The 22,986-nt window shown below is 51.5% G+C and overlaps 2 protein-coding genes and 1 long non-coding RNA gene across 3 annotated transcripts in view; 1 reads left to right on the top strand and 2 right to left on the bottom strand.

The window, feature by feature from the left end:
* LOC116275180 overlaps nt 1-13,861 on the top strand; it is a 41,159-nt gene extending 27,298 nt beyond the window's left edge. The window contains exons 2-3 of the long non-coding RNA XR_004184138.1: nt 5,342-5,417; nt 10,955-13,861. This is a non-coding gene — a long non-coding RNA (uncharacterized LOC116275180). The remainder of the gene's footprint in view (nt 1-5,341; nt 5,418-10,954) is intronic.
* Nucleotides 8,016-10,734, bottom strand: GJA4 (gap junction protein alpha 4). The gene is made up of 2 exons (XM_003891553.4): nt 10,665-10,734; nt 8,016-9,536 (listed from the first exon to the last, which is right to left on the bottom strand). Exon 2 carries the CDS (start codon nt 9,517-9,519, stop codon nt 8,518-8,520), a length of 1,002 nt encoding a protein of 333 aa, XP_003891602.2. The 5' UTR covers nt 9,520-9,536; nt 10,665-10,734; the 3' UTR covers nt 8,016-8,517.
* A 3,485-nt stretch (nt 13,862-17,346) lies between the features above and the next one.
* Nucleotides 17,347-22,471, bottom strand: GJB3 (gap junction protein beta 3). Its single transcript, XM_003891551.5, has 2 exons — nt 21,946-22,471; nt 17,347-18,970 (listed from the first exon to the last, which is right to left on the bottom strand). Exon 2 carries the CDS (start codon nt 18,943-18,945, stop codon nt 18,133-18,135), a length of 813 nt encoding a protein of 270 aa, XP_003891600.1. The 5' UTR covers nt 18,946-18,970; nt 21,946-22,471; the 3' UTR covers nt 17,347-18,132.
* Between the last annotated feature and the right edge of the window lie 515 nt (nt 22,472-22,986).

Here is a 22,986-nt window from a genome sequence, read left to right as displayed (position 1 = left end):
TTCTAGTTTCTGGGGAACTGATTCACTGTCTTCCAGCCTTTTTATTGAAGTTTTCAATTCTGCTATCATACTTTTACTTTCCGATACCTTGGTTTTGTCATTGCTGTTCTCTATGTAGCTGTTCCTTAGAGTATTATCTTATTTCGTGGCTGCAGTACCCTCTTTATCATATCCGAAAGATATGATAAAATCTTTCTGAATAAAGTAATAATAGCTTAAAAAATGTTTTTATTCTCCATGCATAATCTCTCTTTTCTCTGGAAAGCTTTATTCTGATTATTTTAGACTCTTTCATATAAGATGATCTTCTCACATGCCTGGGATCCTTACCCATGTGCTCGTATTTAGAAGAGGGTCACTAAAACGCTGTCTGACCAAAAGAGAATCCTACTGCAGACTATGGACTTTGGGTGATAATGATGTATCAATGTAGGTTCATCAAGTGTAACAAATGTACCTCTCTGGTGGGGGATGTTGACAGTGAGGAGGCTGTGCATGTGGAAAGAGGGCAGAGGATATAAGGAAAATCTCTTTATCTTCTGCTCAGTTTTGCTGTGAACCTAAAAATATTCTAGAGGAGCATTTTTTAATATTTAGAAGATAAAGTCTGTTCAACAAACAAAAACAAAACATTTGTTTTGGACACTCTAACCATTGTAGTAGGCAAATAAAAACCTAACTTAATGGGAAAAAAAGCTGTTTGGACGATCTGTGGGCATGGTTAGGATTCATGACTGTGATTTTCATTGTGTGGCCATCTAGCTGTCTATTTCCTTGGAGAACCCCTGGTGCCCATATCTTTAGGTTTTTTCTTTCGGATCTGTCAGATCCACTGACAAGACTCTTCCAAACACTTGCATAGAAAATATATGCCTGGCTTCCAGATTCTCAAGAAAAGTAAAAGTAACAAAAGGAAAATGGATTCTACCAGATATTAAGACTGTTTTACATGCAGGGTGTGGTGGCTCACGCCTGTAATCCCAGCACTTTGGGAAGCTGAGATGGGTGCATTTCTTGAGCTCAGGTGTTCGAGACCAACCTGGGCAGCATAGTGAGACCCCCGTCTCCACACAAAAATACAAAAATTAGCCAGGCATGGTGGTGTGTGCCTGTGGTTCCAGCTCCTGAGGAGGTTGAGGTGGGAGGATGGCTTGAGTACAGGAGGTGGAGACAGCAGTGAGCCAAGATCGCACCACTGCACTCCAGCCTGGGTGACAGAGCTAGATCCTATCTCAAAACCAAACCAAACCAAACCAAACGAAACACCAAAAAGATTGTGTTAGAAAGCTCCACTAATGAAAAGAGTGGTAGTATCACATAAATTGACAGATTAACAGAACAGAATTATAGGTAGTCTATAAAACATAGCCTATTACACGTAGTATAGTGAAGCTGTTATCACAAATTAGTACAGGAAGGATTATCCAATAAGTGCTGCCAAAACCATTGATTATTTGGGGGAAAAAGTTAGCACTTCACCTTATATGCTAGAATTAGGTTGTTTGTTCATGCTTTGTCTTTTGTTCAATAGTTATTTGTTCCCTATTATGTTCAAGGCAGGTTAAAGTATAAAATTAAAAATAATATTGAAAAGGGGATAACAGTGTAAGCCTAAAGTTACTGGAAAGGAAAAAAATCCATAAATTTGACTACATAGAAATTGAAAACATCTGCAGACAAAGGAACAAAATAATACAGAAATTTTTTTTATAACATATGCCAGATAAAGGGTTGATACCCTCTATCTATAAAGAGCTTATATAAATTGACGAGAAAATAGTAAAACCTGATAGAAAAATGGGCAAAAAGCATTCATAGAAGAAACATAAGTGCTGAAGAAGTATATGTTAAAAAGTCTAACTAGCCAGGCATGGTGGCTTATGCCTGTAATCACAGCACTTTGGGAGGCTGGGGCAGGTGGATTGCTTGAGTCCAGGAGTTTGAGACCAGCCTAGGCTACATGGTGAAACCCCATCTCTACAAGAAAATGCAAAAATTAGCCCGCATGGTGGCACTTTAATCCCAGCTACTAGGGATGCTGAGGCACAAAAATTGCTTAAGCCTGGGAGATGGAGGTTGTAGTGAGTCGAGATTGTACCACTGCACTCCAGCCTGGGAAACGGAGTGAGACTCTGCCACACACACACACATAGAAGTCTACACTCACTAGTAATCAGGCCTCACACATTGAAAGGTGATACCATTTTTTCCCTGTTTAATAATTAATAATAAGCAAAAGAATTTAAAAATTACAATCAGGCTCATATGTATACCTTGAAATGAGCACTTTCTTTCTTTTTTTTTTTTTTTTTGAGACAGAGTCTCGCTCTGTCGCCCAGGCTGGAGTGCGGTGGCCGGATCTCAGCTCACTGCAAGCTTCGCCTCCTAGGTTTACACCATTCTCCTGCCTCAGCCTCCCGAGTAGCTGGGATTACAGGCGCCCGCCACCTGGCCCAGCTAGTTTTTTTTTTTTTGTATTTTTTAGTAGAGATGGGGTTTCACCGTGTTAGCCAGGATGGTCTCGATCTCCTGACCTCGTGATCCGCCCGTCTCGGCCTCCCAAAGTGCTGGGATTACAGGCTTGAGCCACGGCGCCCGGCCAGGAAATGAGCACTTTCATACAATGCTATTGAACGAATGAGTAATTTTTTCTGGAAAGCAGCTTTACAGTCTGTATCAAAAGCAAACCTGAACAACAAATATATCAAGCCGCTTCCTCCTTCTTCAGAGCCTTGAAAGTGCTATTCCGCCTACCTGGAATGCTCTTCCCCATCTCTTCCTAGATCATTCCTTCTCACCTTTCAGGCTCTGAAGCCCACCTCCTACAGGCAGGCTTCCATGACCTCAGGCTAGATCAGATTCTCTTTTTTTTTTTAAAGTGTGATCCATCAATCAGTGTTTTGGGAGCCTATTTCGGGGAGAAGGCAGAAGGACCCACTGTTCAGTAAACTTCCACTTAATTCCTCTGTTTTATTTATGGTGCTCCTACCCTCAATTATGCCTGGCATTTCTCGATTTTTTTTTTTTTTTTTTTTGAGACAGGGTCTTGCTCTGTTACCCAGGCTGGAGTGCGAGTAGCTGGGAATATAGGCGTGCACCACCACGCCTGGCTAGTTTTTGTATTTTTAGTAGTGATGGGGTTTCACCATGTTGGCCAGGCTGGTCTTGAACTCCTGACCTCAAGAGATCCTCCCGCCTCCGCCTCCCTCCTAGGATTACAGGCATGAGCCACTGCACCGGTTGCATTTCTCTGTTTTATCCTCTCCAAAGAATAAACCTCCACCTCTTCACAGAGTTGGGAAGGTGTGGTCACCTAGCTGCTCAGTGCCGGGACGGAATCCCCGGGGCCTAGGTGCTTTCAATGAGCTCTCCTGTTTTCAGCTCCAGCCACATTCCCACTCAGAGGCAGTTTGTGCTTTCATTTCTTGTAATTTGTGCTTTTCTGTGTTTCTGAGTCACCCACAATGAATCACTTTCACAATCAGAAAAAAAGCCCCTAAATTTTCTTTATTTAAAATTTCCTACCTTGTGACCCAGTAATTTTACTTTTGGAATATCTTTTTCTTTTAAGGAAATAGAAATTTGTAAAACATTTAGGTACAGACATCTGCATCACAGTACAATTTATAATAGAGGAGGATTAGTTACAAACATCCTAAAAATCCAATATCAGGGTCATGGTTTAAGTAGGCACTGATAAAGCCTTTAAGTGGTATTTCCAAAAATATGTTCTTAACGACATGGGAAAAAACTTATGATTTATCGTAAGATGAAAAAAGCATAATATAAAATTGTAGGTATATCTTTACTAAGATTTTATTTTAAAATATGCATGGAAGAAGGCTGGAGGGAATTACTTCTGAATATTAACAGTTGTTACCTCTGGATTGTGGGCTCTCATTCACTGTCTACAATTATCATGCATTATATTTATAATTCAAAAGAAGTTAAATATATGTAAAGGAGGAGAAAATTTAAAAAATTATAATCTTAAGTTGCATTAAGAGAGGTAGAAATTTTGGGGCAAGAGAGGCAATAATCTGGATTCAGACCAACTGGAGTGTCACGTCCAGCATACAGGGAGGGTGGAACATGTTAAGAGGAAAGTAGGCTGGGCACGGTGGCTCACGCCTGTAAACCCAGCACTTTGGGAGGCCAAGGCGGGTGGGTCTCCTGAGGTCAGGAGTTCAAGACCAGCCTTGCCAACATGGTGAAACCCCATCTTTACTAAAAATACAAAAATTAGCCGGGCGTGGTGGTGCACACCTGTAATCCTAGCTACTGGGGAGGCTGAGGCACAAGAATTGCTTGAACCCAGGAGGCAGAGGTTACAGTGAGCTGAGATCATGGCACTGCACTCCAGCCTGGGCAACAGAGGGAGACTTCATCTCAAAAAAAAAAAAAAAAAAAAAAGAGGAAATTAAACAAATTGCAGGTTGGCCAGAGACTTCTGGAAATCAGGATTATCTGGAGGAATGGGAGGAGAGCAGGCTCAGGCTGGACCTGGTGGCTGTCTGTATGTGGCTGCAGTACTGTTTGGGAAGGACAGAACTGAGTGTCCTGTGGCTCTGGGATCAGAGCCAAGACTGGAAAGAGATTCTTAAAGGTGCAGAGAGATGTTCTGACAATCCTGTGATGGATACCTCTTCCTGCAAATGCCAATAGTCATGCTGAGGTTGGTGTGAAAAGGAAGAATCCCTAGTCAAGGAACTGGAGGTGATAGAACCATGAGGCTGGCAAGCCAGTGGCCAGTGAGCCGGCATGTTAGATTGGGAAGAAGTTTTGGCATCACCCAGCTTGACAGCCTTGTTTATGTGCAGCCTGTGATGTTCTCATGCTCCCATCGGTCATAGATAAGATGACCTTGGGTTATGCAAAATTCCCAGTGCACTCCACATAACCCCATCCCTGTCTTTCCTACTCAGGAAGGCAATGTGAATTTAAGCGACTGGAATTAATCTTATTGTAGAAATAACCCTGACTTTTTTCTGATTCATGTAAAATAGCACATCACTCATGAGTTTTCAGATCAATGATCAGTGACAGGTTACCACATGCAACGCTCCTCATACCTAATTGTCACATATGTGTTTCTCATCCAACTCTTTCATTTCACATGGGGAAATTGAGGCCTAGAGAAGGGAAAGAGCCACAGTCAAGCACGTTTGAGAGGTGCGAGGTAGGAGCCAAGTCTCCTGACTCCAAACGGTGGCCCTTTCTCTAACTGAGAGTCGCCAGCTATCAACTTAGATTTTGGTTGGTGGCAGCAAGGGATAGGCTGGTGAGAGGAAGAAGGAAGCAAAGGAAAAGAAAGGTGTGAACCTGCTGTGTTTCATCCTAGTGACATCACCAAGGAGATGTCTGCGTCCAACAAACCTAGCATTCTCCAGAGCCCCCTGCCTGACTGGTGCTTAGAGGTGAGATGGGGCCCTGAGGGTGGTCGTATGCCAGATATATTGAAGTTTTAACCCCTAATACGTCAGAATGTAACCTTATGTGGAAATAAGGTCTTTTCAGAGGTAATCAAGTTAAATCAAAGTCATCAGGGTGGGTCCTAATCCAATATGAGTGATGTCCTTATAAAGAGGGGAAATTTAGACAGAGAGACAAGGGAGAACACCAGGTGAAGATGAAGGCAGAGATGGGAGTGATGTGTCTAGGAGCCAAGGAGCACCAAAGATTGCCAGCAACACACCAGAACTAGGAGAGAGGCCTGGAACAGTCTCTCTCACAGCCCTTGGAAGGAACTAGCCCTTCGGATATCTTGATCTCAGACTTCTGGCCTCCAGAACTGAGAATCAGTTTCTGTTGCTTAAGCCATGCAGTCTGTGGTACTTTAGTACAGTAGCCCTGGCAAGGGAATACAGGTGGAACGGGGCTTACAGCCACTCTTCCTGAATGGTCTTCACCATACCCCCAACCCTAAACGGTGTGATCCCAGCCCCACAACACTATCCTCACTCTTAAACCCCCAGCCCATATGTGCTTGTGTTTGTGTGGCCACTGGTCTAGGACCCAACTTGTCTTGCCAAAGGTCCAAGTTCCTGAGCCCCAGCCTGACCCCAGCTCTGACACCAAGCTCAGAGTGGGTGAGCTTTGAGGGAGGGGAAGGATGCCATCTCTGCTCACTGAAACCTTTCTTCTCCTACCTTTCCAAAGTAGGAAAGGTTGGGGATAACAGAAACACCAAACCAGGGCTCTCAGGTCCCTCTGGTAATGCTGACTCTAATGCTGGCTTCTAACCTGCAGCCTCTGGCCTCTCACCCTGGCTGGAAGAGAATCTTTTAGATGAGGACCTCAGCTTCCAGTGGTCATGGACTTCCAGTATGTGAACAGCCTCCTTTTTGAGGCTTTCAGGATTGAGCCCAGCCTCACTCAATCAAGCAGTGGTTCAGATCCCTGAGAGGCAGAGGTCATTGCTGGAGACTAGCTGGAGAAGTCAGGGAGCACTTCCTGGAGGAAGAACCTATGTTAGCCTGGCTGACATAGGTGTCAGCTTAATTTTACTGCATGACTACTGAGCCAGGTACAGTCATATACTTTCACTTACTTGGTTTCCTGTCAGCTGTGAGGCAGGTGATGCTACTTGCATTTTAGAGATTAGAAAACTGAGACTCAGAGAAGTGAAATGATTGACTTCAGACCACAGCATTTAAATTCAGGGACCTCTGGTGCTAAAGCTCATCTTACTCTTCTGCACTGTGGCCTTTTCCAGGGTCCAGTAGTATTTAAAAGATTTGTGGAATTTTGAAGTGTCGGGGACAGGGACACTGCATGCTGACACGGGGCAGGGTGGGAACATACTGGGTTAATCTGGGAGCCATGAGGAAGCTGGCCTGATCCATTTCAGCAGTTCAGAAGGAACAATGGGAACCACAGCTGGAAGAGGAAGAGGGTCGTCATTTATGAGGCTGAGTGTTCAGACTCGCTGGGTAAGCAGCGAGTGAGCCAGTGAGCTCTGGGTGAGGGGTACAGAGCTGGTATTTTCAACACCTATCCTGATGGGTGAGGGGCCAACTTGCCAACCTGCTGTAAAGGCATCGTGACTCTCAAGAAGAAGCGTGTGGCCACATCAGATAGACCCCCTTTCCTTCTTTAACCCTAGCCCCAGATATCCCTGGGAAGGGAGGACAACCAGCTTGCCTCTGAGGGTCACTACCTAGTGCTCTCCCCTACCTGGGTCGCCTCCACATAGGTCAATTCTGCCAGCAGTGGGCCCATCCTCAGCCACACCTCCTGTGTCTCGATGGCTCATTAGGACCTAAGTGCCCCCTCAGCCTGTCAGTCCCTCCTCTGACTTTGCACAAGCAGTTTTCTCCTCTTGAATGCTCAGTGTTCTCTTTCCCTCCCCGGTGAACTCCTAGTCAAGACCCAGTTCAATTGTTCATTTTGTTTCTGCAGCCTTTGTGAGTCATTGGCAAGATTCAGTCTCTTCTACTTCTGTACATTGCCATTGTCCTCATTGAGGTCTGGGTGCCTGGAGAGCAGATATGAAGCAGATCCTTAAGTTGCTCCTCCTGGTGGGCAGACTAGAAAGGGCCAAGGTAGGAAGGACTAGTGACCTAAACCTCCCTTTCCAAATACCAAGGATGAGGATGAGGTGGGATGAGTGCAGGGCCCATCTGAACTGGACTGTGAAGGGCTTGGCTGGCAGGCATGCTTGAGGAGCAAACCATCCAGTAAGGAAGCATTTTGCAGGGGGCAGTGTGGCCAGGGCGATGATGGGCATGGGGGAGGCAGGGCAAGGACACTTATGCTTTGGCCACTCATTAATGGGCTGGAGCGGTGGGGATGAGAAGAAGATAGTGTCTGAGGCATTTCAAAAGGCAGAACATTTAGGAATCAGGGCTGTTGGAGGCAGAAGGTATGAGTTTGAGGGGTGAAGATGCTGGCTGGAGTTGGGGGTTACAGAGACCAAAGAGATTATACAGGACCAAAAAGAAAAGGAAGCCTGGGCAAAATAACTCTATCCCCCAACCCCCAGCACATCGTGATAGCATCAATACACACCTAGCTTGTGATCCAGTCCTGTTTATTTTAGAAGCATGAACAGAACTAGGAAGGAGTGATGAAAACAAGGCACCAGTCCCCTAGACAGGGCCAAATCCGGCACAAGCTCTGTCTGTGCGATCCAGGCTGACCCAGCAGCCTCAGTCCGCCTCTTCCTGTGAGGGGAGGGTTTGAGGACAACCTGCACACAGGCAACTGTTCCATAGGGTGAGGTTGGGGTAAGTTGGCTCTGGGTCCCTCTGGATCAGCTGCGAAAGGCCAGAGCATCCCATGCTGACTCTGTCTGTGCTCAGGCAAAGCCACGTTCTGGAGAGGAAGCCATAGTGCCTGGTGGCACCAGGAAGGCCTCAGGTGTTCAAGAACAACTTGCAATGAGGCTCCATGGCCAGCAAGCATCTGCTTCCCCAGCCCAGTCATCTCTGCAGAGCCTTCCAGGAGGGGGCAGGGGGCATCCCAGGCAGCCAGACTTCTCAGGACCCCTCTGTTGGGTGACATAAGCCCAGGCCTCTATACATACTGCTTCTTAGAAGCAGAGCTGCTGGGGCGACTGGGGGATTTTCGGTCATTCTGAGGGGGTGGGTCCAGGAAGAGAGGGGGCCTGGAAGAAGCCAGCCTCTCCTCCGTGGTCAGGTTGGCCCAGTTCTGCTCGCTGGATGAGAGCCCATTGTAGGTGGGGCATGGCGGGGATGAGGGCCCCTGGCCCATGGGGAGGTAGAAGAAGACCTGGTCCGTGTAAGGGTCTGAGGAGGTACCCTGGGTCGGGGGTGCATCTTGGCCCTGCCGTGCCCTCATTCCCCGGCTGAGGCAGCGACACAGCAGGTGCACCAACTCCAGCAGGTTAAGCACCAGGGAGATGAGTCCAACCACCAACATGAAGATGATGAAGATGGTTTTCTCCGTGGGGCGAGAGACAAAGCAGTCCACGAGGTAGGGGCAGGGTGCTCGCTGGCACACAAACACGGGCTCCATGGTCCAGCCGTACAGGCGCCACTGGCCATAGAGGAAGCCTGCCTCTAGCACGCTCTTGCAGAGCACGCTGGCCACATAGGTGCCCATCAGCGCTCCGCGGATGCGCAGGCGACCATCTTCCGCCACCGAGATCTTGGCCATCTGACGCTCTACGGCCGCCAGTGCCCGCTCCACCTGTGGGTCCTTGGCTGGCAGTGCCCGCAGCTCCCCCTCCTTCTGCCGTAGCCGCTCTTCTCGCCGAGACAGGTAAATGACATGGCCCAGGTAGACCAGGGTGGGCGTGCTGACGAAGAGGAACTGCAGCACCCAGTAGCGGATGTGGGAGATGGGGAAGGCCTGGTCATAGCAGACGTTGGTGCAGCCTGGCTGGGCCGTGTTACACTCGAAGTCTGACTGCTCGTCACCCCACACTGACTCGCCGGCTAGGCCCAGGATGAGGATGCGGAAGATGAAGAGCACCGTCAGCCAGATCTTGCCCACCACAGTCGAGTGCTCCTGGACCTGGTCCAGCAGCTTCTCCAGGAAGCCCCAGTCACCCATGGCTCCCGGGCCTCCGTCTGCAAGGAGACAGAGCACATCAGCATGTTAGCATGGCATCCTTCTCGTTCGCCCAGCAACAAGCCTGCAGGGAGGTCTGCCATGCCCGTTCTACCTACATAGAAACCCAGGCTCAGGAAGGGGAAGGACTGGCCTGGAGGCTCCCACTCAGCAGTGCAGGCAGGACCCAAAGCAGATCTTTGGATGATGGCTGCCAACCTCTTTGTATGGTCTCATTCTGCTTTGGCTAAGGTCCCTGCCTAATCAGACATCGATATCCCTCTTGTCCCCAAGCCACTGCCCTAGGATGGACACAGACCAAGGAAATCTGGGTGGAATTGAGGCTACTTTGCCTGTGGGAACAGAATTTGAGGAATATATCCAAGGTTGTGCAGCTGGGCTAAGCCCTTCCTCCCTTTTACCCAAGGCTGACTACCCCCAGACAGTGGGGGCTGGTGCTGATGGTAGAGGTGTTATCTTCTGCTTCTTAGGGGGCTCAAAGCCTCAGGTCCCTGCTCCCTGCTTCATATCTTACCCAGGTGGCTTCACTCTAATCTTTGAGCCTGCAGGGGCTGGGAGGCGGGAGGGGTTTTAGGAGCTGAAGGCAGCATCATCCTTTAGCTCCACCGGTCAGCAATAATGACCACCTGCCACTTGAGGAGGGACACTTGGTCCTGTCTTCTTCGTCCACCTCCACTCCCACCCCCTTCCATCTCCAAAGCTGATGCTGGCAAATTCTAGACTCTTGAAAGGAATTGTTATTGCAGGGTGAGGCACAGGCCACAAAGTTCCCAAGAGGGAGGTGCCTCTTCCCAAGTGCAAAGCTGTTTAGAGCCAGGCTCTGGAAGTGGCCCTGGGTTCAAATCTTGGCTTTTAGAAACTGCGGCCCCTTGGATAAGGAACAACCTCTGGGCGCCTCAGTCTCCTCCATGGTAGAGTGGAAACAATAGTATTCCTACCGCCTCGGGTTGTTATAAGGATTCCATGGAAAGAGGGTGGGAACCTGGCCAAGGCCACCTGGGTGAGCGCGGCTCTGTCGCGGCGGGCGTTCCGCAGCAACCCCCGTCCTGGCCTCGGAGGACCCAAGACTCCGCCCGGCCTCCCGCGAGCAGGTGGCACCCCCGGTCCCCTCCTAGCCCCCGACTCACCGCCTGCCTGCCGGGTGGCCCAGGTGGAGGTGGGGACGATGGCCGGAGCGACGCCCGCGGGAGCCCTGCTGGACCGCGCGGGCGGCGGGGGCGCCTTAAATAGCGCAGAGGGGCGGGGTGGGGGCAGGAAACGCGACGGGGAGGGCGGCGGGGGCCGGAGAGAGGGCGGGGGCGGGGACTGGGAGGTGCAGACTCCCTAAACCCACTCCGGGGAGGTGGGCCTGTGATTTGCGGTGGGGAGGGGCAAGAGGGGCTGACCTACTCTTCCTCTCCTGTTCTCTCTCCACCAGGTATTCCAGATGGTAAACTCTCCTGTCGTTTCTTTGGCCAGGGAAGAGGAGTTCTCCCAGGCCAGGATCTCTTAGGGGATCTGGATTTGAAAGGGTTGCAGTAAGAGCTGTTGATCTGGGCAACTGGCCTGGGGTGCTGTGAGGGGTGGGCGGATGGGGACGGGGTGTGGGAACCACTCATTTGCTAGGTGGCCCTAGTGTGCCAGGATGAGGCGTTCAAGGCTAATTACGGCGCGGGAAGCTCCAATGGGGGACAGGGGTTGTAATCCACGCTTCCCGCATACGTGGTGGAGCTGGGGTCTCTACCCACACCCAGCCCACGTTCTTCCAGAATTCTCAAACATCGCCATGCCTGGGCAGGCTACACAATCGGAGGCCATTAAGCAAGTCCCATGGACTCCTTGAGACTGGGGGTGGGGGAACCACCTGACCTTTAGCTTGGACCCATTGGTATGCCTCTAAATGGTGGCCGGGTGGTGCGGGGGACATTCATAGGAGTGAAAGGGCTATGCAGAGCCTGCTGTCATGCATTCAGGCACCACAGGTGGATGAATATCAATGAGTGTCTGCTGTGCTGCAGCCGCTGCTTGGGGACCTGGGATACCATGAGGAACCAGCCAAACGTGATCTCTGGCTTCCTCCCTCACTGGCTGGTGCAGGGATTGAGCATATCAGCCCTTGGATAACGGTAAGATAATAAATGTGGAAAGTTCTCCTGGGAGGTACTGGGTGATTCCCAGGGGACTTGGTTAGGAACATTTCCTGGAGGAGAGGAAATGCTTTTCCCCCTCCATTAACCAAGTGGAGGGGAAGAACATTCTAGGTAGAGGGGCGGCATGAGTGTGGCTTGAGGGCCTGGAGCTGTGGGGTTCTGAGACTGGACACTGCCCTCGGAGTGCTGAGACTTTCTTGGTGGCTGAGCCTAAGAGTTGAGACTTTGCTGTTGACTCCTGCACCCTTAGGCAAGTTACTCAAATCCCTGTGCCTCAATTTCTTCCTCTGCAGAATGAGGATAGTGATAATACCTACTTTGTGGGGTTGACAGCATACAGTGTGATCAAAGCACATAGTGTAATAGTGGTACCTAAAGTTTTTCAAGTGAGTGGTGCTAAAAACATTGTGATACTGTAACAAAAAGGGTCTATGGGTTGTTCTTGGATGGTGGTAGGGGCGGGCACAGCTGAGGAAAGGGAAGTTGGCAGGGGGCTGTTGAGACCTGGGGCTGATGACACAGAAGTCCCTTTCCCTCCACAGCAAGATTTAGTCCTTGGATTCCCTGCGCCCCAGGGCTGGGTCCCTGGTCTGTCTTTGGGACCAGCAGGAGGACATCTTTGGGGACACACAGACCTGAGAACTTCAGGGCTAGCTGCCCCGGGTGATCTGGCTGAGCTGGCTTCCCCTCTAGGTCTCTCCATCAGGGCCAGGCTGAACTGAGTCTCCTGGATCTCTGAAGCTAACAACTGCCCCACTTAGTTCTGACCCTTGAGGGCATGAGAACCGAGGCCCCTGGAGGCTGGTTCTCACCACGCCCCCACTGCAGCCTCTGCTCACTCCCAAGTTTTCCTCTCTTGGGGCTGGGCCCAGCTCTCCCAAAGCCTTTCTGATTCCGTCTACTGGGAAGGAGGGAAGAACCAGTGGAGGGCCGGGAGTGACGTCAAGGCTGCCCTCACCCTGCTCTGACTCCTTCCTCAAGGGCTTTAGAGGTTTGAATAACTCGGCTCTTCCCCAGAGGATGAAGAAATTGGGAGCCACCAAGACAACAGTTACCACAACTTGGCCATTCCACCTGGAAATGTCCCTGGAACCGCACACTTCCCTGCATTCCCATTGCCCTGGTGCTGTTCAGGCTGCTGCCATCCCAGCTGGTCTCCTGGCCTCTAGCCCCACCCCTCCAGCCCAGCCTCCATACTTCCCTAGAAATCTGACCAACATCACTCTGCTGAAAAACCATCTATGGCTCCCTGTCACCTTCTGGGTAAGCCCTAGGCTCCCCAACCTCCAGTTCATGGCCACTTCTTGCCATGACCCAACCAGATCTCACTGATGGGGTTCTCTGTGCGTTCTTGCCTTTGTCTATGCTGCTCCCTCTGCATGGAGCACCCTCACGTGCTGAATGCCGTGAATCAGGACTTTTCTCAGTTGTTGCCTTCTCCCAGAAGTCCCCTTGCTGGCCCGCTCTGTGCTAGGTGTGCCTTTGTGCTCTCAGAAGCTCAGCTACTACCCATGGTGCTTTGTTTTTTTGTTATTTAAAAATTTTTAATTGTGTTAAAAAGCAACTACCATAAAATGTATCATCTTAAGGATTTTAAGTGTACAGTTCAGTAGTGTTGAGTATATTCACATTGTTGTGCAACAGATCTCCAGAACTTTGTCCTCCTGCAAAACTGAAACTCTATCTCTGGTAAACCACTTCCCTTCCCCCCTTTCCCTATACCCTGGTGCATGGTCTACTTATGTTTATTCCCCTCCTGCATTAGACTGTGAACCCCTTGAGGGCAGGCAGCTGGGTCTTTATATCTCCACCACCTAGCAGAGCACCAGATCCATATATATATAAATTTGTTAACTCAACAAGTATTGAGTTTGGTGCAAAAGTAATTGTGGTTTTTGCTATTAAAACTAATAGTTACTGAGCACCTCCTGTGTGCTGTGGTGCTATCCTAGACAGTGGAGATAACCAGGGAACAACAACAACAAAATTCTTGTCCTCAGAGGTTTTACATTCTAGCTGGCCAGAAGACAGATAATAAAATGTAGAACATGTTAGATGGTGATGAATGCTCTGGGGGAAATGAAGTAGGGAGGAGTGAGAGTGCAGGGGTGGCAAGTTTCAATTTCTCTCTCTTTTTCTTTTTTGAGATGGAGTCTTGCTCTGTTGCGAGGCTGGAGTATAGTGGTGCGATCTTAGCTCACTGCAACCTCCACCTCCCAGGTTCAAGCGATTCTGCTGCCTCAGCCTCTCAAGTAGCTGGCACTACAGGCACATGCCACCACGCCCAGCTAATTTTTGTATTTTTAGTAGAGATGGGGTTTCACTATGTTGGCCAGGATGGTCTCGATCTCTTGACCTCATAATCCACCTGCCTCGGCCTCCCAAAGTGCTGGGATTACAGGAGTGAGTCACTGCGGGCGGCCTCAATTTCTAGTAGAAGAGGAGAGAACGCCTCACTAAGCAGCTGACATTTGATGCAAGCCCTGAAGGCAGGGAGGGAGTCCCGTGGCTATCTGGAGGCACAGCATTTCAGACAGAGGGCACCTAGGATGCAAAGGCCCTGGGGAAGGAGGGTGCCTGGTGTTTCCTGGCTTAGGGGACAGCAGGAGGTCAGTGTGGTTGCAGCAGGTGAGCAAAGAGAGGTGAGTTTAGAAAGGCAACAGGTGAGATGCGGATGGGGTAGATCTTAAGGGCCCTTGAAGGCCTGTGTAAGATGCCTTTGGAGGTTTGGGACAGAGGAGTTACATGGCCTGACTTAGGTTTTGACAGGATCACCCCAGCTGCTGTGCTGGGAATAGACTATGGGGGTGGATGACAGACAGACATCCCCCTTCAATGTAGGACTTGCTGTCTAGCGGTGTGGAGCCTGGCCAGCTGACTGCCTCCACCTATCAGCACTTCCAGGTGTGCTGCTGCTGTCTAGGTGGCCATGTTCTTCTTGGGGTGACCTCAGGCCATGACTGAGCCAGAAGGTGGTCAAGGCCTCACCATTGCTGTCCGGTGCAGAATTGCCCACATGGACAGTCTCTGCTTCTGAGCTCCCTGGGACACATCTTGCTGCTCAATCCTTCTTCCTCCCCTTTTCCACTTATAGGAGTCACTCCCCAGTGCACCCTCTTAACCCTTCCTCAGAGTCCACTTCCCAGAGTCAGAGGCAGGAAGCAAGAGATGGAAGCAGTCATCCCGGGGAGAGATGATGTACTGCCAGTTTGGGCTGCTATAAGACTGAGTAGTTTAAACAACACACATTCATTTCTCACAGCTGGGGAGCACAGAAGTCCGAGATTCAGGTGCCAGCATGGTCAAGTTCTTGGTGAGGGCCATTTTCTCTTTGTATCCTCACATGGAGAAGAGAGAGAGAGAAATCATCTCTTTCCTATCTCTTCTTATAAGGGCACTAATCCCATTCAGGAGGGTCCATCCCATGACCTAATGACCCCTGAAGGCCCCAGCTCCTAATACCATCACACTGGGGGGTAGAAATTCAGCATATGAATTTTGGGAAGACACAAACATTCAGTCCACATGGGAACTTGGACTAGGGTGAATGAATACAAAGGAATGTCCTGTTTATCTTGGGCTGCAGGGTGTCTGTGACCTTACACAGTAGATGTAGATTTGAAGACTATATGAAATCCTAATCTCTCATATGCATGATTGGAGGGAGTTTGCAGTGAATCCTCTGGGTGGGGAAGGAGGAGGTAGAGGCACGTACCCTGAGAAGGTCAAGGGGACGTGAGGTCCACCTTGTGGTGACATGATGTGCCCTGGGACTTGGTGGTGAACAGTAGTCACCCAACACATACTGGATGAGATCAGTGAACTGCACTGCTCAGAACAACTCCAGGTCAAAGGCAGGCTGTGCAGGGCCGGAATGCCCCCTCCTCCATGGTCCTGGCCCACAGCCTGGAGAAATGGGGCCAGGACTAGAAGCTCAGTCCTTGCTGAGCGTTAATTCTCTGCAGTAATAGCCAGTGATGTTCTCTGGTTACTCTGACCTCCAAGCCACCCTTGGCCAGGCAGCCAGAACCACCCAGGAAGATGCTGGAATGCATGTCGGCAAGTAGGTGGAGATCACCCCTCCCTGAGACCTTTGCAACCCTCCAGCCCGAGCAGAGGCTGACCTCCAGTGCATCAGGCAGAGGCTTTCCTGAGCACAGTCATACCTGGGAATTTATCAGATACATTAGTGCTGTGCTAATGTTTTACCTCCAGTGTCTCCTTGTACCTCTACAACAATCCTCTGTGTAGGAACAACTGGGTGTCATGCTGACTCTATTCCCTGTGTCCCTCAGGTCTACTCTACACGCTGCCCTGTGCGGTGGGAGGCTGACTTGCCCTCTGACTTCCGGTTGGGTTAGGTCAGTGGGAGCCACCGGCAGGCAAGCAGATGGGAAAGTAAAGTTGGGGGATTTACTTGGTTGCTGGGATTGGATGCATCCTGTCCATTGTTACCCTGGTACTAGCCCCGGAGTATTGCAGTAGTCATACCTTTGAAAATAGTCTCTCTAGGAAACTCCTTTTAAAGTTACTTGGTTTGAATGTGCCATCTGTTTTTTGCTAGGACCCTGATTGATAAAATTCCCATTGTACTGATGGCAAGCCCTGATTGTACTGAAGGCCTGCCCAAGATGTAGCGTGGTGAAGCTGTGCTCAGGGAATGATCAAGCTATGAATCAGTCATGGGGGTGCAGGAACAGTGTCAGCCAGCCCTGGGCCCTTTCAACTTGGCTGGCTTATCCACCCTCTGATGGACACTTGTGAGAGCACAGGTGAACCACTGGCTGTTCTGTCTCCGTGATGACCTCCCCTCTCTTTGCTGGCTGTGGCACTTGGCTCACTGGCTCCTGAATTTCTGGCTCCCGGCCCTGGCTCTGATAGCCACTAAGTGTTCCTCTGGGTTAATATAGGCTTGCACTCCCTTTTGCTTTCCATTCTCATCTGGCCTTGGGTATTGGTGTTCCCTAAATTTCAGGTATGGCACAGCACCGGGAGCAGGACCGTGAGTCACCCCAGGGGTTGGTTAGAGCGGCAGATGAGCCTGTGTTCCTGTCTCTTAGCTCTGTGGGCACAGGTCCTACCTCCTTGTACAGTCCCAGCATCCTGCCAGGGCCCTGGTTCAGCGAAAATGCTCAGGGAAAATGGAATGAGCCGAATAAAATGCGGGGTGAGGCTGGGATGGCATGCTTGAGTGCAGACGACATGCCCTGTTGAGAGTGCACATAAGGAGTGAGAGTATGAATAACAAGGATTGTGTGTACACAGGGTGGGGATGTGTGTTGTGATGGCAGTGACTGGATGACAGAGGAGGGAGTGTGGTTTGTTTATAGTGAGTGGCAGTGATTGTGTGTGTACTCAGGGCGAAGTCTAATTACGAAGGCTGGAAGCGCTATTGCAGAGGGAGCACAGCGCACCCTTGTGGCCACAACTAGAATCCCAACATATATATCAGTAGGTTCCACTCCAGCCTCCTCCTCTAATACAAACCCAGCTTCCCGCTGTCAACCTCAGCCCCAGCCTAACCCAGCTCTAGCTCCAGCCCTAGCTGCAGCCACTGCCACAGCTCCCACCCTAGCTCCACCCCCAGCCATGGAACTCTTTCCCTTTCTGAGGGTTTACCTTCCCTACCTTCAGGGTCCCGTGAGTGGGTGGGAGTGTGGGAGAACCAGTGGCAGAGCCAACCTGTAGAAAACACAGGCTTTATTAATTTCAAGGAAACTGTCTTGAGCATGTGCTATCAGCGCATCCACCCGAGTCCCTGGGATCAGGGTCTGAAAGGCTGGCACCAGGCAGAACACAGTTGTGGGGAGGAAGATGGGAGCACCACTGCCTGAGGCTGAGGGAGTAGGATTTGGGGGAAGAGGGCTTCCAATGAGCCAAGTGATGACCTGGAGGACCCCTGGGTGTCCCCAGAACCTCTTGTCAGACTCACTCTCAGGCCTCCAGACCTGCTGCTGCTGGGAGAAGACCTCCTCTCCACTGCAGGAATCTGGGCGGCTCCTCCAGAAGGAGTGGAGTCGCCTTAGGTCCGCTGAGGCTAGCCCAGGGCGAGCATCTCTTTTTGTATGGCCTCCAGACCTCTGTGCTGCCGTTGTCTCTGCTTGGGAGCTCTTCTCACCTCTCTTACACATTGTGTCCTCAGGGAAGCCTCTCCTGATGACCCCTTCCTGGGTTAGCTAGAAGCCCTGCCAGCAGCACCCTAAGTGGCCCCTTGCAGGCATAGATAGTTAATTCGCTTGTTTCAAAGTCTGTGTCCTTTGAGGGTTGGCACTGGGCCTGTGGGTTACCTATACCCGGGTAGACAGCCCAGTGCCCAGTGTCAAAAAATATCTGCCAAAAGGAAAGTTGCATAGCTTAGTGAACTCAAAGTGGGGTCACTCAGCCTCTGTAGGACCTCTCCACCCTGCCACACCGCCCTGCCTGTCCCATTGGCAGCCCCCATGTTGCCCTACCCCCTGCCCTGTTGTCAGATGGGGGTCAGGTTGGGTGCTGAGGCCTGCAGCTTGTTATTGCCTGGATCTGGATCCAGCTCCCCAGCCTCCACCAGCTTGTGGTGGCAGCGGCAGGTGGAAGCTCGGCTGGTGGAGGATGAGCGGCCATGGCCGCCTCGAGGCTTGTCCTTGTGCAGGCCTTGCAGGACCCTGTGGCAGATGAGGTAGCAGAGCTCGCAGATGGTGAGTACGATACAGATGGCGGAGGCGCCCACCATGAAGTAGGTGAAGATTTTCTTCTCGGTGGGTCGGGCGATGTAGCAGTCCACGATATTGGGGCAGGGGGCCACGTTGGCGCACTGCACCAGGCGCGGCATGTTGAAGCCATGCCAGAGAGTGTGCAGCAGGTAGAGGAAGAGGAACTCGATGATGAGCTTGAAGATGAGGCTGAACAGGTAGGTCCACCACAGGCCTCCGTGCTTCTTGCCTGTGTTGTCGTACAGCTTGGTGCACTGGTCCCCGTGCTTCTGGCGGTGCCGACGCTCCCGCTCCTCACGGTAGGCCACGTGCAGGATGACCAGCAGCGAGGGGCACGTGACGAAGATGAGCTGCAGGGCCCAGAGGCGGATGTTGGAGATGGGGAAGTAGTTGTCGTAGCAGACGTTGGTGCAGCCGGGCTGCTTGGTGTTGCAGTCAAAGTCCTTCTGCTCGTCCCCCCACACGCGCTCTGCAGCCACCACGTACACCAGCACCCGGAAGACGAACACCACTGACAGCCAGATGCGCCCGAACGCTGTGGAGTACTTGTTCACGCCGCTCAGTAGGGCTTGGAGTGTCTTCCAGTCCATGGCGTCTGGTGGGGGCTGTGCCTACCTGAGAGAATTAGAGGAAAAACCATCGTGTGAATGAATAGGTGACTTAATTGAGCATTTACTATGTACCAGGCAGTGTTCTGAGTTCTGACTTGTTCAATCCTCAGAACGACCCTCTGAGGTCAGAACTATTATTCCTCCCAAGCTGCAGATAGGAAACTGAGGCACAGCAAGGTTACATAACTTACCCAAAGGCAACAGAACTAGTATGCTGGAAGGAAGCAAATGTGCTTTTGCTGATAATAACAATCACCATTTGTTGAGTGTTTACTCTGAGCCAGGCACGAAGCTAAACACTTTGTGAGCAGAATCTCATTTAATCTCTTAGAATGACCTCATAAGGTGGTTATTACAGTGCTCCTCACTTACAGATGAAACTGATCATTGAACGATTGCCAAACAAGTAGTACGTAGTAAGTGCCCCATAAATGCTGGCTACTCATTACTGTGAAATTTAGAGAGGTCAAGTAACTCACTTAAAACAAGAGGTGGATTCAAGGCCGGCTGTTGGGTGCCAGAGCCTGTGCTCTCCACCACCTCCTCTTCCCTTCTCCGATGGACTCCTGCCTCAGACCAGATTCTTGAAACGCTTACTTTGTGGATGCCTCACTACTATACTGTGAAGTTTCGGTTATGAGTCCCATTCTACAGAGGGGAAACTGAGGCTCAGAGAGGAGAAATAACGAGCCCAAGGTCTCATAGCTGCTGGGTGGTGAAGAGGGGAGACCAGTTCAGGTGGGGGATGCATGGAGGCTTATGACTCCTTATATGGAGGCTTATATGACTCCTGGGAGGACACTGGATCCAGGGAGTATCTAGAGGCAGCTCCCTGCTCCCTGCGCTGGGCCTGGGGAAGCCCAGCCACCCCCAACCACGCTGGTTGCCAGGGCCTTGTGGTGGAAAGATGTGCTTTGTTCAGGCCTCAATTCACATATCTTCCTCCCAGTCCTGGAGTGACTCAGAGGGTGTGAATGGGTGGGTCTGCCTGAGCATGCCTTGTTTCTGCGCTGCTGTGGGTGTGAGAGCCCCCACCTGCCTGTGTGTGGGCCTGTGTGCGTGTGACTCCCCCTGGAGCGGATTTGCACCTCTGAGCAAGTGTGATGCCTGCGAGGCCACCACCCTGCCCCAAACCACCATTACTGTGGCCTGCATTATGACCTCTTTACTAGCTTTTCACCTTCCCCCTGTGCCCCTAGAGTCCATTAAATCAGTTCATGCCACTCCCTTGTTTAAGACTCTACTAGCTTCTTGCTAGGCTTAGCAAAACCCCAGATTCGACATTTTCACCCTGCCACACTGGAATAAGAGCCTTGGGGGTTTTTTATTGATTCCTTCTGTCTGGAATGCTCTTCCTCCAGAACCTCACATGGGTAGACCCTTCTCATCACACAGGCCTCTGCTCAAACCTCATCTCTTTAGAGGCCTCTCCAGATTACCCTGGGTCTGAAGAGCCCCTGCTTCTGTCTCTCTGTTCCTGTCCCCTTTCTTTCTTTTGAGACAAGGTCTTGCTCTGTCACCCAGGCTGGAGTGCAGTGGTGCGACCTTGGCTCACTGCAACCTCTGCTTCCCAGGCTCAAGGGATCCTCCTACCTCAGCCCCCTGAGTAGCTGGGGCCACACGTGTGCACCACCATGCCCGGCTAATTTTTCCAGCCCTCTTTGTTTTCTTTATAGCACTTAGTCACTATCTGAAATTAAATACTTTGTCCTTTTTTTTGGTCTTATTTATTATCTGGCTCCCCCTCTAGAATGTCAACTTGGTCTTGCTTTATATTTAGTGCCCAGTGCTTGGCACATAGTAGGCACTCAATGCTGAATGGGTAAACAAATGGATGCTGAGTTCTCAGCTAGGCAGCTTGGAGGGAGGGGACAGGAGGGTGGGCAGGATCCTGGTTGGGGGCAGCCTGGTCGGGGGATTGGGGGAAAGACTTCCCTACACTGGAGAGAGGGAGAGAGGGAGAGAGGGAGAGAGGGAGTTCCTTCTCAGCACCTGGCTCTCCTGGCTGTGTTTCCTCTGGGAATCACAGTCTGGGCAGGATGGGGCGATTGGGAAGACCTCATTCCTGGAAAGCCTCCTCTTCTTCCCTATTCTGCTCCTTCCAAGCCCTGGTGGTGCGGGAAGGCAGTGGGATAGCACTGAACACCGAGTTCCACCTGGATTCAAACCTCGGCTGGGCCACTTAGTAGCTGGGCGACTTCCAAGAATTTCCTAATCTCATTGACCCTATTTACTTATCTCTAAAGGGAAATAATTCCTACTTTCCCGGGCTGTGGTGAGAATCCTGAGACTATTCCCTCCCAGGTCTGCCACTCACGTGGTGGGAGTTCACAAGAACTGAAGTGGAGGCTGGAGCCCCGTCTGTCCCGACGGAAAGAGGAGAGGGACCCTGACGGCTGCTTCCACCTGACACCCTCCCATGGCTGCCCACCGGGGTGCAGCTCCCTCCTGAGCCCCCACCTTCCACCCTTGGGCGCTGTCTGCCCAGTCCCTCTTGACACACCCCAGGGAGGAGCCTCACAGGCAAAGAATTTCCTTCCCAAGTCTAGGCTGGGGACTGGTGGAGCCAGTTCTGGTTCCCCCAGCTGCCCTACAAAGCCAGCTCCCAGCGCAACCGTTTTTTCCCAGACCCCCAGACTGTACTGTGCCCAGCCTTGCCTCCCGCCCCACAATGTCCCCTAAGGATAAAGCTCCCTTTCCTCCCCAGTTTCCCTCCATCCCAGGCAGCTTGGGAGCTTTCGGACTTGGCGAGGGGGTGTCTCGGAACCTTCCCGCAGCCGGGGCCCCTAATGGGCCCAGAATTGAGAGGTGAGAGGGCGGATTGGGAGGCACCGGAGAGGGGTCCCCGCATCCCGTCTTCGCGCCCCATCCCAGCGCACTGGCAGGCTCAAGCCCCAGCCCTGCCGCAGGGGGTCGCCGGGAGCGCTCGACGCCCCTGAGGGTCCCGCCCCGCCTGGCCCCGCCCAGTCCAGCACTTACCTGCAGCGGCTTGGCCAACGCGGAGGCCTGAGCCCGTGTCCCCGGGGCCCACGGCAGAGGCGAGGGCGCCGGAGCTGGGCTCAGCAGTGGTGCACACGGACGGCGGGCACACCTCGGGCGGCGCGGAGGAAGGAGCAGGAAGGAGCCGGCTCCTAGACCCCACGCTGCCAGGTGCTCCCGGGCCAGCCTCCGGAGGGGCTGGTGGCCCGTCTGAGCCTCCGCTTCCTCAGGCGTGAAATGGGGGCATCGGTGATCGTGGGCAGGGCCATCCGAAGGCTCCAATGAGATCAGGGGCGGGAAGCACTCTGCCAACTGTTAAGTGCCGCGGCGGCAGGTCCGACCGCAATCAGGACTCGCCCTCGCTAGTTTGCCGCGGGTACCGTGCCCGCTTCCGGCCCAGCCCGGTCCCCCGGTGCGACGGGCCCTCCACCTCGGCCTCCAGGGAGGTCGGTGCGCTTTGGAGAGCCGGGGTCGGGGGCAGACCTTGTACCCACAGCGGGAAGGGGCACAGTGAGTCCTGTGCCAGGAAAGACGTGCAGGAATGAGGGCGGAGTGGGGGAGGTCACCTCCTGGAGTGACTCAGAAGGGCAGACTGCAACCGGAGCTGCCTACCTGAACACCAGGGTCCCTAGTTTCTTGTTTTCATTCACGAATCGCCTGTTCATATTCAACTCTATAGTCCTCTTTTTTACATTTAACCTATGGAAGTATGCTATCAACACTCTTCTGCACTTTGCTTTTTTTCGTTTAGCAAAATATGACATTTATCCCATCAGTCGATATACAGCTGCCTTGCTCTCTCATTTTAAAAACAGCTGAATAGTATATGTACTGCCATATATTTAATCAGTTCTACTCTGATAAAAATTAAGGCTGTTTCTAGTTTTTTATTTCATTCTATTACAAATGCCATTGCAATAACTAGCCCCTGCCAAAGCAGGTGGGTCTGCGGCTGGGGTGGGGCTGGGCTGTGCCCTGGGGATAAGGATGCGTTGTCTTATTTACTAGCGTGTCATGACTGGGAACTAATAAGAGCCTGCA

Source organism: Papio anubis, chromosome 1, assembly GCF_008728515.1.
Source record: "Papio anubis isolate 15944 chromosome 1, Panubis1.0, whole genome shotgun sequence".
In the NCBI taxonomy this organism is placed as follows: Eukaryota; Metazoa; Chordata; class Mammalia; order Primates; family Cercopithecidae; genus Papio; species Papio anubis.
This window is presented reverse-complemented; position numbering and strand designations above follow the sequence as displayed.